The 14,189-nt window shown below is 26.4% G+C and overlaps 2 protein-coding genes across 2 annotated transcripts; both read right to left on the bottom strand.

The window, feature by feature from the left end:
- Positions 1-7,606: 7,606 nt before the first annotated feature.
- GO595_004270 (viral A-type inclusion protein) lies at positions 7,607-8,407 on the bottom strand (the record flags this gene model as incomplete). The annotated part of the gene is made up of 1 exon (XM_067917383.1): positions 7,607-8,407. One exon carries the CDS (start codon positions 8,405-8,407, stop codon positions 7,607-7,609), a length of 801 nt encoding a protein of 266 aa, XP_067775394.1.
- A 674-nt stretch (positions 8,408-9,081) lies between these two features.
- On the bottom strand, positions 9,082-10,149 carry GO595_004271 (CK1 family protein kinase; the record flags this gene model as incomplete). Its single annotated transcript, XM_067917384.1, has 1 exon — positions 9,082-10,149. The coding sequence occupies one exon, from the start codon at positions 10,147-10,149 to the stop codon at positions 9,082-9,084; it is 1,068 nt and encodes a 355-aa protein (XP_067775395.1).
- Positions 10,150-14,189: the final 4,040 nt, after the last annotated feature.

Raw genomic sequence — 14,189 nt, forward strand, 5'->3', positions numbered from 1 at the left:
TAATGTCGAGCTTTTGGCTATATATCAAAAATCTAATACATTACTTACATCTAAATCAGCTAATGGATGGACTCCACTTCATTTTGCTATTTATTATGGCCAGGTTGAAGCCGTTAGATTTTTATTAGAGAACAAGATCAATTCAGTTGATGATTTAATTTTAGGCGCTGAATCTACAATTCCATTTTTTAATCACCGTCGGCTAAGATTTGTTTCATCATATGATCTTGCTTTGCTAGCTAATCAAAAAGAGATAGCTGCGCTTTTAGAAACGTTTGATGCATTACCGTCATTACATTCCGCTGTTTCAAAACGAGATCTTTTAGCCATCACTTATCTTGTAGAGTCACCATTTTCGCCATTTAAAGACAAAATTGATATTCAATCTGGACGAAATAATTATTCTCCATTACATATTGCAGCATCAAAAGGTTATTATGACATTTGTCATTACCTAATACAATCTGGTGCATCATTAACTGTTGTAGATTCTAGTGGGTTATCGCCATTAGAACTTTCGCTTGAGTCGAATTCTGTCCAAACGATAACGACGATAAGTGAGTTTACATCAGAAGAACAAAACACAAACGCGTTATTTTTAGCTGCTGATTTAGGCAAAAAAGAGTTTGCACTAGAACTCATTAAATCCAAAATATCACCAACGAAAGTTGCTGATGATGGTGATACGATATTGATACGACTAATTAAACGAAATCTTTTAGATGTTGCACATAAATTTTTAAATTTATGTCATCCAGATGTAAACATTAAAGATCCTAATGGTGCCACAGCATTACATTATGCATGTGCAACTAATCAATTTGATTTTATTAAGGACATAATTAAATTATATAAGTTAGACTTAAATGAAAAAGATAATTTAGGATTAACACCTTTAATGTATTTAATTCTTTCAGGTAATAATCAAATTATACCTGAATTACGAAAGCTTGATAATGATTCTAAATGTGAATGTGGTTTAACGCCATTTGTTGTTGATTATGCGTTTGGAATTACTAATTTATTATTACCTACACCTAATACACCACTTCAACGTTATACAATTAACTTCCAAAAAGTCATTGAATTAATCAAAAGACATAAATTGCCTAAAAAGATAAACAAATTATCGAATCAAACATTTATTACTCCAACAATTAATTTAATTACTCCTGAAATCGAAAATGTATTAATTAAAATGAGGAACTTTGGTGATTATGAAGTATCAAATACTAATATATTACATATGGAAGCTATAGGTAATGAAGGCATTGAAGTCTCGATAAAAAGTTTAAGAGAATTAATTGAAGAGAAAGATTCATTAGGAAGAATACCAATTCATTATTCAGTCATCACAAGTAATGCTAAAGCTTGTGATGTATTATCAAAAGAAATGGGCAAGTTAAATCATAAAGATAATTACGATAATACAATATTTCATTTCTTATCAAATGATTCAATGTTATCAATGGCAAAACGATTTTATAAAGCAACTGATTTTACTTTAACAGAAGTGAATAAAGATGGACAAAACCCATTTCATACTATCTGTAAAAATGGTGCAGTCGAAATATTAAAATTCTTTTTACAATGTTTAAATATCGAAAATAGAAAATCATTAAATGCTAAAGATAACTTTAGTAAAACTCCATTAGATTATGCATTAGAAAATAAACATTTTGAATGTATGGACTTATTACATTCGATGGGCGTTAAAAACAAATTAAATGAATTAATTACAAATAATAATTTCGATGAATTACAGAAATTAATTGATTTAAATTATCCAATTAATTCGACTGATAAAAATGGAATGACACCATTACATTGTGCAACTATTACATCTGGCATTGAAATAATCAAATATTTGTTATCTAAAAATGCTAACGTTAGAGTTACTAATCATCAATCATTAATGCCATTACATTATGCGGCTAAAATGAACAATTTTGAAGTGATTAAAACATTATTAACAAATGATAATAAATTAAATGAAATTAAAGATTCGAATCAGCCATATTTATTAGCGACAGATCCAACTTGTAAATTATTTTTGTTTCAATATTGGAAACGTGAATTATTAATAAAAGGATTAATAAACTTAATAAATAATCGAGTTCAATCAATCACAGAGTTACAAATATTTTGTAATTCATATAAAAACTATTCATTTGAAGAAATTAATAATTTTGCACATCGGATTATATATATCCAAACTACTTTAGCTAAAGTTAATTATGATTTTTCAACTTCGTTACATCATTTCTTACAAATATTTAACACAATTGATATAACAAAATATATAAATAAACTTAAAACCGATTTTAATAAAATTGTGGATAATACTATAGGTAAAGAATTTTATTTACATAATAAATTTGATAATTCTCCTAAAATTGTTATTGCATTAAACTTATTAATGATGTTTTATCCACTTTTATGGGTAATTAATGTTTCATTTTATATAAAAGAATTATATAAACATTTAATTGAATCCATTGATGACATTAAAATGATGAAAATGATAAAAGAAAATATCGAAAAACAAGAAACATTAGCATTAAACACATTTAATCAATTAAGTCCTGAAGTTAATAAACATATTATTCAATTCTTAGAATTACCACAACAATTATTACCACAAATAAATGATGGAATAATATATATTGGTAATGCACGAATTAATGGAATTCATTCACATTTAAGTTATATATTTCAATCACAATTTAATAACATATTTAAGCGAATATTTAATGACAATTCATATAATTTCCCACGTTCATTACCATTTAATAACAAGCAAAAAGTAACTGTAATATTTACAAGAAATTATTTGATCTTAATGCCAAATGAGAAATCTGATAATTTTATCAATATCCCAATTCCTTTGTTATGGACGTACCAAAAGAATATGTTCTATAAATTCATAACACCCGTCGGAAGATTTGATTTACGTTTTAATAACGACAAATCATTGGTGTTGGGAAGTTTAATCGCTGCAATAAAAACAGAAAAAATTGGCCTGAACGTAGGAAGAAGTAATTTCCAAAAGAAAAAGGATAAGTTGTTCCAATGTTTGATTTGCTTTGCCGTTTCGTTGAAAGAAATTCAAACAAAGGTCTTGATAGTGAAGGCAGGCGACAAGGCAGAATGCGACGACATATGCAAAGACTATTTGAGAGAAACTGTTAACTCACCTGTTTTGTTGGCAAGCGTTATCCCATTGGATATCACAAACTCAGAAGAAGATCTTATCATAATTTAATAAAAAAAAAAAAATTACATATTTAAATATTTAAAATTCGTTTATGAATGATATTATTATCTTTGATCTTATTTAAAATAGTAGAAGAATGTGTCTTCATCTATATTTGGTATTTGGCTAATAACTGAAATCCTTTCAGTAGTGTTCGCATTTGTTTTAACATTTATTTTTATTTTTGTCTCATTCTTGAACAATAAATATAACAAGAAGTATTGCACAAACAACAAGATAATAAGGAAAATATTTGTTTGATTTTTAATAGTAATTTGTACATTCTGATTGAAGACTGTAAAAGAAATCAGAATAAAAACTAAAATATGTTGAATACTATATAATTGTGTAATTATACAGATATCGATGAAGATAACAAATGATATTATTTTATGGAAAAATTATGCCCAATTAAAATGAATTCATTATTTCCTTTTAATAAGATTAATGCAAGAAATATATGTTATGCTTGGTTAAATATCTCTAAGGATCAATGATTTAGATAAAGGATAATACAAAATTCTAATTTTGTCTAAGTAAGTTCCCATGGAGAAATCAGAATTTATCTAATTATTACTTTTTGATTATATACATTGTGTGTTTTGAGACATGTTGTTATCATTAATATTTTTGTCTATTTTTATGGTTATTTCTTGTTCTTTCCCAGTTTTCGAATATATAAAATCATATAATATCATAAAGTTTCACATTTTTTATTGTGATTTATGATATTATTAAATTTTTTTATATATTTAATACATATTTCTAATTCAGAACCATTTATCATTGCTAACGAAAGTGATTTCAATAATTCAACTAAAAAATATGCTCAATATATAATTATTAAAAATGGAATCACTGAAATTCCAGCTTATGCTTTCGCTGAATGTAACATTTTAATTAATATTAATATTAGTGAAACAGTTATAAAAATTGGGAAATATGCTTTTTTGCAATGTACTAGTTTACCAAATATCACAATTCCAGCATCAGTTGTAGAAATTGGAGGAAATATATTTTTATATTGTTGTAGCCTTCGATTTATTGAAATTATGAAAGATAATAAAAATTATAGTTCGGATACCGATGGTGTTTTATACAACATAAATCAAACAAAACTCATTTGCTGTCCATCAGGAATTGAAAAAGATGCATTTCAAATATTAAGTACAGTTAAAATAATTGGAGATCAAGCATTTGATTCATGTAGATTTTTAAAAAAAATGATAATTTCAGGTTCAGTTACAATAATTGGTCAATATGCATTTTTTTCATGCTATAATTTAGAATCTATTATCATTGGAGAAAATATCACCACAATTGGAAACTCTTCATTTTACCTATGCACGAGCTTGAAAAATATTACAATACCAGCATCAGTTACAGTAATTGGAGTAGATGCATTTAATTACTGTTATAAACTTCAATTTATTAAAGTTAATACTGGAAATGAAAATTATTGTTCCGATGCTGATGGTGTTTTATACAACAAGAATCAAACAAAACTTATTTGCTATTCATCAGGAATTGAAAAGAAAATATTTCGAATATCAAATACAGTTCAAATAATTGGGAACAAATCATTTTATTCATGTACACATTTAACTAATATTATAATTCCTGATTCAGTAACAACAATTGGAAGTTATGCATTTTATTCATGTACACATTTAACTAATATTATAATTCCTGATTCAGTAACAACAATTGGAAGTTATGCATTTTATTCATGTACTCATTCAACACGCATCGAAATTCCAAAATCAGTTCAAACATTTGGAGAAAATGCATTTTATGGTTGTAAATCAATTCATTGTATATTTTATTATGGAGAAACAGATCCTAATGCAAATATTTTTCCTAATAATATAAATGCTACTGTTATGACATCGAATTCATATCAAAGTGATAAATTTTGTAATCTTACTGTAGTAAAAGGAACAATCGTTGATGAATGCCTTCCATCAACTAATTCATTTACTGATCCAAATACATTTACTAATTCAAATACATTTACTAATTCAAATACATTTACTAATTCAAATACATTTACTGATCCAAATACATTTACTAATTCAAATACATTTACAAATATAAACACAAATGATGAATCAAATTCACTTTCTATCTTATATTCATTTTCTGAATCATCCTATTATCTAACTTCAACGCAATCATTTATAGTATCATATATTTTATCATTTACAGAGTCATTAATTATATATAAGTCGAATTTATTATTAACAGTTTCTATTACAAACACAAACTCAATGCTTACATATATTGAAACTTTGATTGTTCATTATGAATATTCAGTTACATTTTATTCAAATTATTTTCCATATTATTCCGATTTTTCTGTTACAGAAGAAAACGAAAATAAAAATGATACAACAACCAAATATATTATCATTGTTGTTATTACCATTTCAGTAATCGTAGTTCTTATCATAATTATAATTATATCTGTTTTTATTGTAAGAAGACATAGGGAAGAAGAAATGAACAAAACTGAAGAGAATGAACTCAATGAAGGAGATCATGCAGATGAATTCAATGAAAATCCTAATATTTATTTTTAAAAAAGGACGTCCTTTGCGATCACAATCGATTGGTATCAAATATATTTAATTATATATTCCAAATATTTTCCTAATAAAAACAATATTAAATTCTATCCAAATTTAATGAATAAATAATTTTTTTTATTATCAAAATATTGTTTTAGATAGAACATTTAAATACATGTGTTGATGAACATTTTCATCTAATCATATTTAATTTCGCAATCTAAATGTTAATTGTTTATTTTTAGATTAATAATACATTGTTATCGTCGTTTTTTTGTTGTTTCTCTTAATAAATATTTGGTTATATGGAAGTAAACATCTGAAATGCAAAAACTGCCATATTTCTGTCTGTGCTTTTATTGGAAGAGAAATTTTTGTGAATGATAAAATTAGACTCCAGTTAACATTACAAAACAAGAGAAACAATTTATTTTTACAAAAATAAAACGATTTTTTATAATTTTTATTTCGCAAAATAAATTCAAATTATTCATTGAAAAATTTCCTTGAGCTTATTTTCATCCAAAGCATCAAGATACATACTAAAGAACCTTAAAACAAAATTTTTTGATGCATTATAACCGCCATCGAGATAAATTGCTGCAACAAGTGCTTCGAAAATATCTGCCCACACTTTAGACGCTTCACCAAGCTCATTGATATTTGCGTGTCTTATAAATCTTTTGAGGTTCATCCAGCGTGAAAATTGTGATAATGTTGAATTTTGTACTAAATGCTGTTGTAAGTTTGCTAACTCTGATTCTTTGAGACTCGGGAAATTATATACCACAAATTCAGTCGCTATGAGACCTAGAATTGAATCTCCGAAAAATTCATAAATCTCATAATTTGATTTTTGATCAAATGATCTAGAAGTCAACGCACGCAAGAGGTGACTTTTGTCTGTGAATGTGTATCCAATAATGCTCTCTAATTCTTCTGTTTCTGAATATTGGACCGTCGTGTTAATATATGGTTGTTGTGTAATAACCAGTGGACTTTGTATAAAATGACATTCTCCTTGGTACATTCTTTGCTGTAATTGTGCATTTTGGCATTGATTTGGCGGCAAAATTTGTGTTTGTAAAATATGTGTGTTTCCTGTAAAAATTTCTTGCTGTGTTTCTTCTGGATAATTTTTAAGTGGCGTTATTGATGGTTTTTGTATAATTTTGGAGTTTTTGAGATATATTCTTTGTTTATTATATGTCTCTTGAAAATTCACTTGAGAAATAATCTGAGGTCGTTGTATATGATGAGAGTTTATTTTGAGCGGATTTTGTTGCATTGTCTTATTTGCGCAAATAAGAAAACTTCGCCATAATTGGATTTAGTCTTCAAAAAGTACTTTAAGCAGTTTTATATTGTAATTCTCATAGGAATCGAACCTTTTGACATAATCTGAAAATTAAACGAAACGATCATAATCAATTCAAACAATGCTTGATGTATCATTTTCATTAGAAATTCATTTGCATCACTTCGATCCCAGCTCAAATTGGATTCAAAAATGAATATTTCTATTCTCATTTTTTATAAATCAAAATGGAAATTTCATTACATGTATTTTTATTATATTTCCCTTTTAAAGTTCAAACTTTCAAATTTTTGTTTGCATTTTGTAATACATAATAAAAAAAAATTTATAAAATATTAAAGCATACATTTGCCTAATCGTTTTGCTGATGTATTTGATTGCATAAATATGATATAACACCAATATAATTCAGAATTTTTGATCATTAAAACCACTTTTATTATATATAACATAGAAATATATTCATTTGCTTCCAAACATTGTCGGGGCCTTGGAGATGATTTGCCTTCCCTCAGCAAAACTTCTTTGAGCAGCAGATATTTGCTCAGGAGAGCATTCCAGAAGCTGGAGAATCACAGAAATCAAGTTTGTTTGCGTTGAAGTATCGCATATAAAAAACTCCAGAAGAATCCTTTTCAAATATGCTTTGAGAATATTTTGGTCATTTTGTTCCTTTTTCTGTTCTTTTGCCTTCCTGTCATTACGGAAATCATATACAGTGACTGATGGTGGATATTTATCATTTTTCTTACTGATTGTATAAGTTCCATCATCATTTAAAATAAAAACTTCGGCGTTAGATAAAATAATGGCTTTTTGGGGATTTGAAACTCGGCAGTTTTTGGCTTTCTCTTCTTCATATTTGATGGACAATTTTTGATACTTTTCTTGGAGTTCTGCATATAACATATTTGACTTCTCAAGCATCTTCTTCATACGTTCATTGTGCCTCTGCGTTGCTTCACTTCCAATTCCCGAGTGCAAACGATTTGTTAAATCAGCAAGTTCTTCTTCTAGCTTGGCAATTCTCTCTGTTTGCTTTTGAGAAAATGCGCGATTACTTTCTAGCTCTTCGGTAAGAGAATTTACATTTTTTTCTCTGTCTGCTAAATCAATATGAAGAGTTTCAATTTCTTGTTCACGACGTTTATCAGACCTCATTGAACGTGTGAGTAATCCCTTGAGCTTTGCAATTTTTTGCTCTTTTTGTGAAATCTCGGATTGAGCAGATTGTAATTGTGCTTGAAGAGTTTCAATATCCATCTGAACAAAAAGTGCAAATTAACGTTCGAAAAAGTGGTTCTGAACACACTTGATTCTAAAATAAAAATATCTCACTAAAAATTAAATATAATTAAATAAAAAATCTTAAAAATGATTAATTTAATTAATTATAAATAGATATCAGCCAATATTTAATATTATTTGATTATAATGATATCATTCAACTCCACAAAAAATTTCCTATAATTTCTATTGACTATATTTTTGATTTGAAATTTTTTTTTCGAAAATCATTTTTTTTATTTTCAGATTATAATAAAAATGTATAAATTTTGAATTAAAACAAAACCTTAAATTTTATTATAAATTTATTCTCTAAAGTATAAATATGGTTTCATCCAAATAAATTTTACAAGGAAATGACATGAATTCATGGAAGTAACCTCAAGGAAATATGATATTAGATCAAAATTGCTTCATAAAAACACTTTTTTTATATTTTTCGATAGTTGATATTATTTATTCTCTAGATTTTATTGTTCTCTACTTTAAAGCATCTATCATAAAACAGATCATTTATCATGGAAATTATTTCTGTTTAAATTGAATGATAGCACGATCACTGATTTCAAAATTCTGAAGCTACGATGTACAGTTCAATTTTTGACAGCAATTTTATCGTTGTATTGAAAGTAAGACAACTTTTTGACAACTTAATAGATCAAACAACCAGCACACCCAGCGTCTGCTTCGTTTTCTGGTATTTTCTTATCTTCTTTTGTCTCATAACCAATTCTCTTAAGGTTCTTCGGAATAATTGGCGCATCATTTGGATTTTTGGACTTTAATGGAATTGCTGATATTGTTTTTAATAGTTTTGGCGGCAAGTTTTCCCATTCATATTTATCTGTCCATTTACTGTTTGTCTTTTTCATCGCATCAACAAGGTATGAAATGATCAAATCATAATCAGGTTCATCCCTAAGTTTATACGACTGTATTATGTTATATATTGTACCAAATTGTGGTGGTAGTTGGTTATCATTACAATATTTAACAATGTCAACGTCTTTCTTAATTTCATATATCTGCGTTTTGTTACGTACTGATGGCCATGGTAACTTTCCACAGCCTATTTCAACAAGTGAATAAAACCAGCAAAATAAATCATCTCGGCGACCAAGTTCTTTCCCTTTATGCGCATTAAGTGAGGCATACTTACCCGTTCCAACAAAGCCTGGTTGAACTCGGGGTTCGATGTAATTCTGTGTGTTTTGGTCGAGGTATCGACGACTTAATCCAAAATCAATAAGTGCAATAGGATATGCACGTGATGCTCGAATAAGTACTTGTGATGGCTTAAAATCGCGATGGAGAAATCCTAACGAATGAAATCCACGAATTGCTCGAAGCATTTCTATTCCCAGACGTAATGTTGATGAAATAGAATAACGCTCGCCAATAAGAACTTTTCGTACATCTGTAATAGATGGTCCTAGTAACTCCATGACTAAGAAACGGAGTCGTTTGGTTTCTTGATATTTGATATACTTTGGAAAATATGGTAAATTATTTAAATTCTGGAAAAATTCGTTTTCTCTTTCGAGTGCTTGTTTCTTACTGCCTTTGTATTCAACTTTCATTGCATATTTAGATCCTTGTTCGTCGATTTTTTCAACGTAATAAATATCGCCAAATCCACCTTGTCCAACCAACTCTATTATCTCGAATCCTTGGATAATGCGGCCTGGTTTAAAGGTTTTACGGTCCTTTTTAGTCATTGGTGGGTTTTTGAGTGCGCACAGAATTCTGAATTAAGAACTGAAAAAGTTGCTTGCAACATTGGGGGCACCCCGTGAGCTTCAACGACATTTCGAAGTTTTCTTATTGATTTTACCTATTTTAAATCAAATGAAATTTTCTTTATTAGCTCATAGTGAAATAAAAAATAAGAAAAGAAGATGATTCGTATGTTTTGTGCTGGGTATTTTCATTTTCTTGAATTGTGTATAGCCGTAAACCGATTTAGTGAATTCTGGCGCGTGAAGATAATTTTCAACGCGTATTGAAAAATGTCATTTTTTAATTTTTTTTTTCTTGGAGCAAATGTAAAAAATACATTAAAATATGCAATTGCAGGAGGAAATTTAGAAATTATTCATTTATGTGAACAAAATAATTCATTATTTGAAGAAGTATTTGAAACAGCAATTAAATTTCATCGAAATGATATTTTTTATTATTTTTATGATAAAAAAATTATTGAAACAAAAGATTTAACTGAATTAGGAATTCAATTTATTAAACAACATAATAATTATTAAATTTTTAGAAAAAGAAGGAATGAAAATAAATAAAGATATCATTAATCAAATATCAGAAAATGGGAATACTTTCTTAATTAATGATTTAATTCAAAAAAATCAGATTTCAAAAAAGGCATTAATATACTCATGTAAATCAGGAAATATTGAAATTGTTACAATCCTTCTTGAACAAAAAGAAATTGATATTAATGCAAAAGATATTTAATTATTTTATTTAAAATTTATTTTAATAATTTTCTAATTATTTTAAATATTTGGAATTTATTTTAATTATTTAAAACAGCTATTATGTATGCATCTGAAAATGGTCATATTGAAATTGTTCAAATCCTTCTTGAACAAAAAGAAGTTGATATTAATGCAAAAACTATTTATTTGTTTTATTTGATATTTCTTTAAATAATTTTCTAATTATTTTAAATATTTGGAATTTATTTTAATTATTTCAAACAGCACTTATGATAGCATCTGAAAATGGGCATTTTGAAACCGTTAAAATTATTGAACAAAAAGAAATTGATATTAATGCCAAAAGTGAAATTTCACAAAATAAAATAAGCTGAAATATTTATTTTTTAGTCAATCTCAATAAATGAACTTTATAAATTCTCTGTTTTTTAATTCCAATTTTTTCAAATGATAAAACAATTTGCAGAAGGCGTATCAACACTAATACACTTTTAATAAACTAGCACTAAGATGACTTAAGTTAAGTCCACTTGATATAACAACAAAATTTTCTCAATAAAATGTCATTTTTTTAAGTGGAGCAATTTTTTTATTTATAAACATATGTTCTATATCCAAATATGTTGTTGCAAAATAATGTTATGCTTTACGTTTAAATGCTTCTAAAAAATATCCTATTTTAGACGAGATATTAACATTTTAAAACATAAGTTATTCAAAAGTGACAGTCACTGTAAATCAAATAAGAAAAATCACCTTTAAAGTTTTTTTCTCAAGATTTCACTAATGATTTAAAAAGACCATTTATTGCCCCAAAATGTTTCTTTTTTGTCCCAAATGAAAAGCCCTAGTAAATAATAGAGTATAAAGAATAACTCAAAAGAGAAAAGGAAATTACAACTAATGAAAAGAAAATTAATAGAACATGTTTTGGAATTAAATATGTCAAAAAAGTTTTTATGAATAAGAAAAATAAAAAAATTAAGCATCTTAAAGAATAGAATCTCAAGAAAATTAAATGTAAATGAAAAGAAAAAGAATAAAATATTTTATTAACAAAAATCCACTAAATAAAATTATTAAACATGATAAATAAGTTAAAAATGTCTTACATTTATATCAATTTCATCATTTTTTTTATCCATTTTGATGATTTTTGATTTCTAAAATGAATTCTTTTTATTGTAATAACAGAACAACAATATTTGTTTTCTTCTAAAGATATCTGAAACATTCAAAAAATTGATCCATTTCAAACATTAAGAAGAAATCCAAAAGAATTATAAAAATATTACACAATGTGAATGTGAATAACGTTGAACGTAGAAGAGTTTTTTATTAAAAAAAAATATGTTTTGACAAATGAAGAAAATAACTTAAATTTGAACTAGAGGAATTTTTTCCACTGAAAAATTGATTTTAATTGATGTTCTACATGTTTGATTTACACCATTTCTTACAGTGTGTGATTTTTTTAGAATAAAAATTAAAAGAAAACTCAAAGGAAAAAAAAATAAGGCCAAAAAGCCTTTAGTTGAGTTGCTTATGCTGAATAAGAGCATTTGATGAGTTAAGAACAAGTTCGAACTCAAAATCTCTTCCGGGACATGAGTTAGTTACAAGAATTATATTTGACTTGATATTACCATCTTGTAATTGATCAACAGTTTTAATTTCCTTCAAAACAAATGGAAATATTTGATCTACCATCGTGTTCAACAATTTGATAGACTTTTCAACAATCTGTTGGGCTTCTTGAGAATTAGTATCAATTGAACGTGACATGCTTGCACGTGCAAATTGAAAAAGTATATTTTGATCGTCAAGATTCTCAAAAAGTTATACAAACACGTTTATTAAGACGTTAAATTCATACACAAACCTCCAGAAAAATGTCAAATTAACGGTCTTTTCTACGAACATATAAATCATATTGAAAAATATCTCATCTTCAGCCTAAAATTTTTATTAGCTTTATGTAATTAGTTAGAAGGCGTTTAAAAAATAAAATTTTCATGATTTAAAGAATAACGCATAAATATTAAATTTTGATATTTCGAAAATTTTATTTTCTTTTTAAAGCATTTTCTTGATAGCAAAGTTAAATTGGGTCATTATTTCGTCAAATGAAATTTTTCCAAAATTTAAAGCACTTTTACAATCGATTAAAAGTGACAAAAATTACATGTAAAAAAAATGCCTCTCAATATAAAAATATTTTTTGAGAGATCCTCAACTTCAAATCTAGCAATATTTTTGTTAATAATATTTTTAAGTTAAGAATGTAATAGGAAGGAGATGACAAAAATTGTTATTATGAAATGTTGAGTGTTCAATCTTTTTAGATGTTATCTAATTTCGACCATACATTTTTAGGAATCTTGAAATATTTCCTATATAGTAATATTGTAAATTGGTTATATTTATTTTGTAAATTATTATTTGATAATATTTTTACTAAATTTTTGAGAAAAAGTTAAAATATATGAAAAAATCTACTTTTCCAACAATTAATCAAGTATAACTTTTTATACCATTTTCATTTCATTTTTGGCCAAAAAAAATGGCCAAATATGGTTTCAAAATGATATTTATTTAGTGATTTAACATTTATTTAAATAAATTCATATAGGAATGCACTTTATTTTGAAGTTGAAAAAAAGTGATATAGAAATCTATGCATGAAATCTATGCTAAAAAGATTGTATCGGTTTACGTAATTATTGTTTTCTATAGGTTTATTTTTTTATTATTATCACCAGTATTCGAGATTATATAGGGACAAAAAAAAATCTCTTTGCATTATGAAAAAATAGTTTCCTATTAATTTATTATACATTCATATATAAAAACAGAATCTATAAAGGAATACAATTCAATTTGCAAATATAAATTACATATAATACTTATTCATCTAATAATTTATTATTTTTTATCATTTGACTTGGTTTTTCCAATTCATTTTTTTCATTTTCCAGATTTATTTGTTGTATTTCTTGATCAAGAAGTTTTTTATCCATTAACAACATTTGTTTTTCATTTTTAAATTTACTTGTTTTTCTTAAAAGTGAACGAATTTCTGATTTTCCTGAATGCAAAGAAATTGATGATCTTTTCAAAGTCTATATATCTCTAAGAATTTTTCTTACCTGCGTTTCGTGTTGACTTTTGAAGGTTACATAAATTTATCTTTGATAACGTCACAGATTCATTTGATGCTTTTCGTTCCGTTCTGTAATTTCTTTGTTATAGTCGTCCAATTCCTTCGTTTTGAGATTTGTGATGAATTTCGACTTATGAAATGA

The sequence above is a fragment of the Histomonas meleagridis genome, assembly GCF_020186115.1.
Source record: "Histomonas meleagridis strain 2922-C6/04-10x chromosome Unknown contig_26, whole genome shotgun sequence".
Classification (NCBI taxonomy): Eukaryota; Parabasalia; order Tritrichomonadida; family Dientamoebidae; genus Histomonas; species Histomonas meleagridis.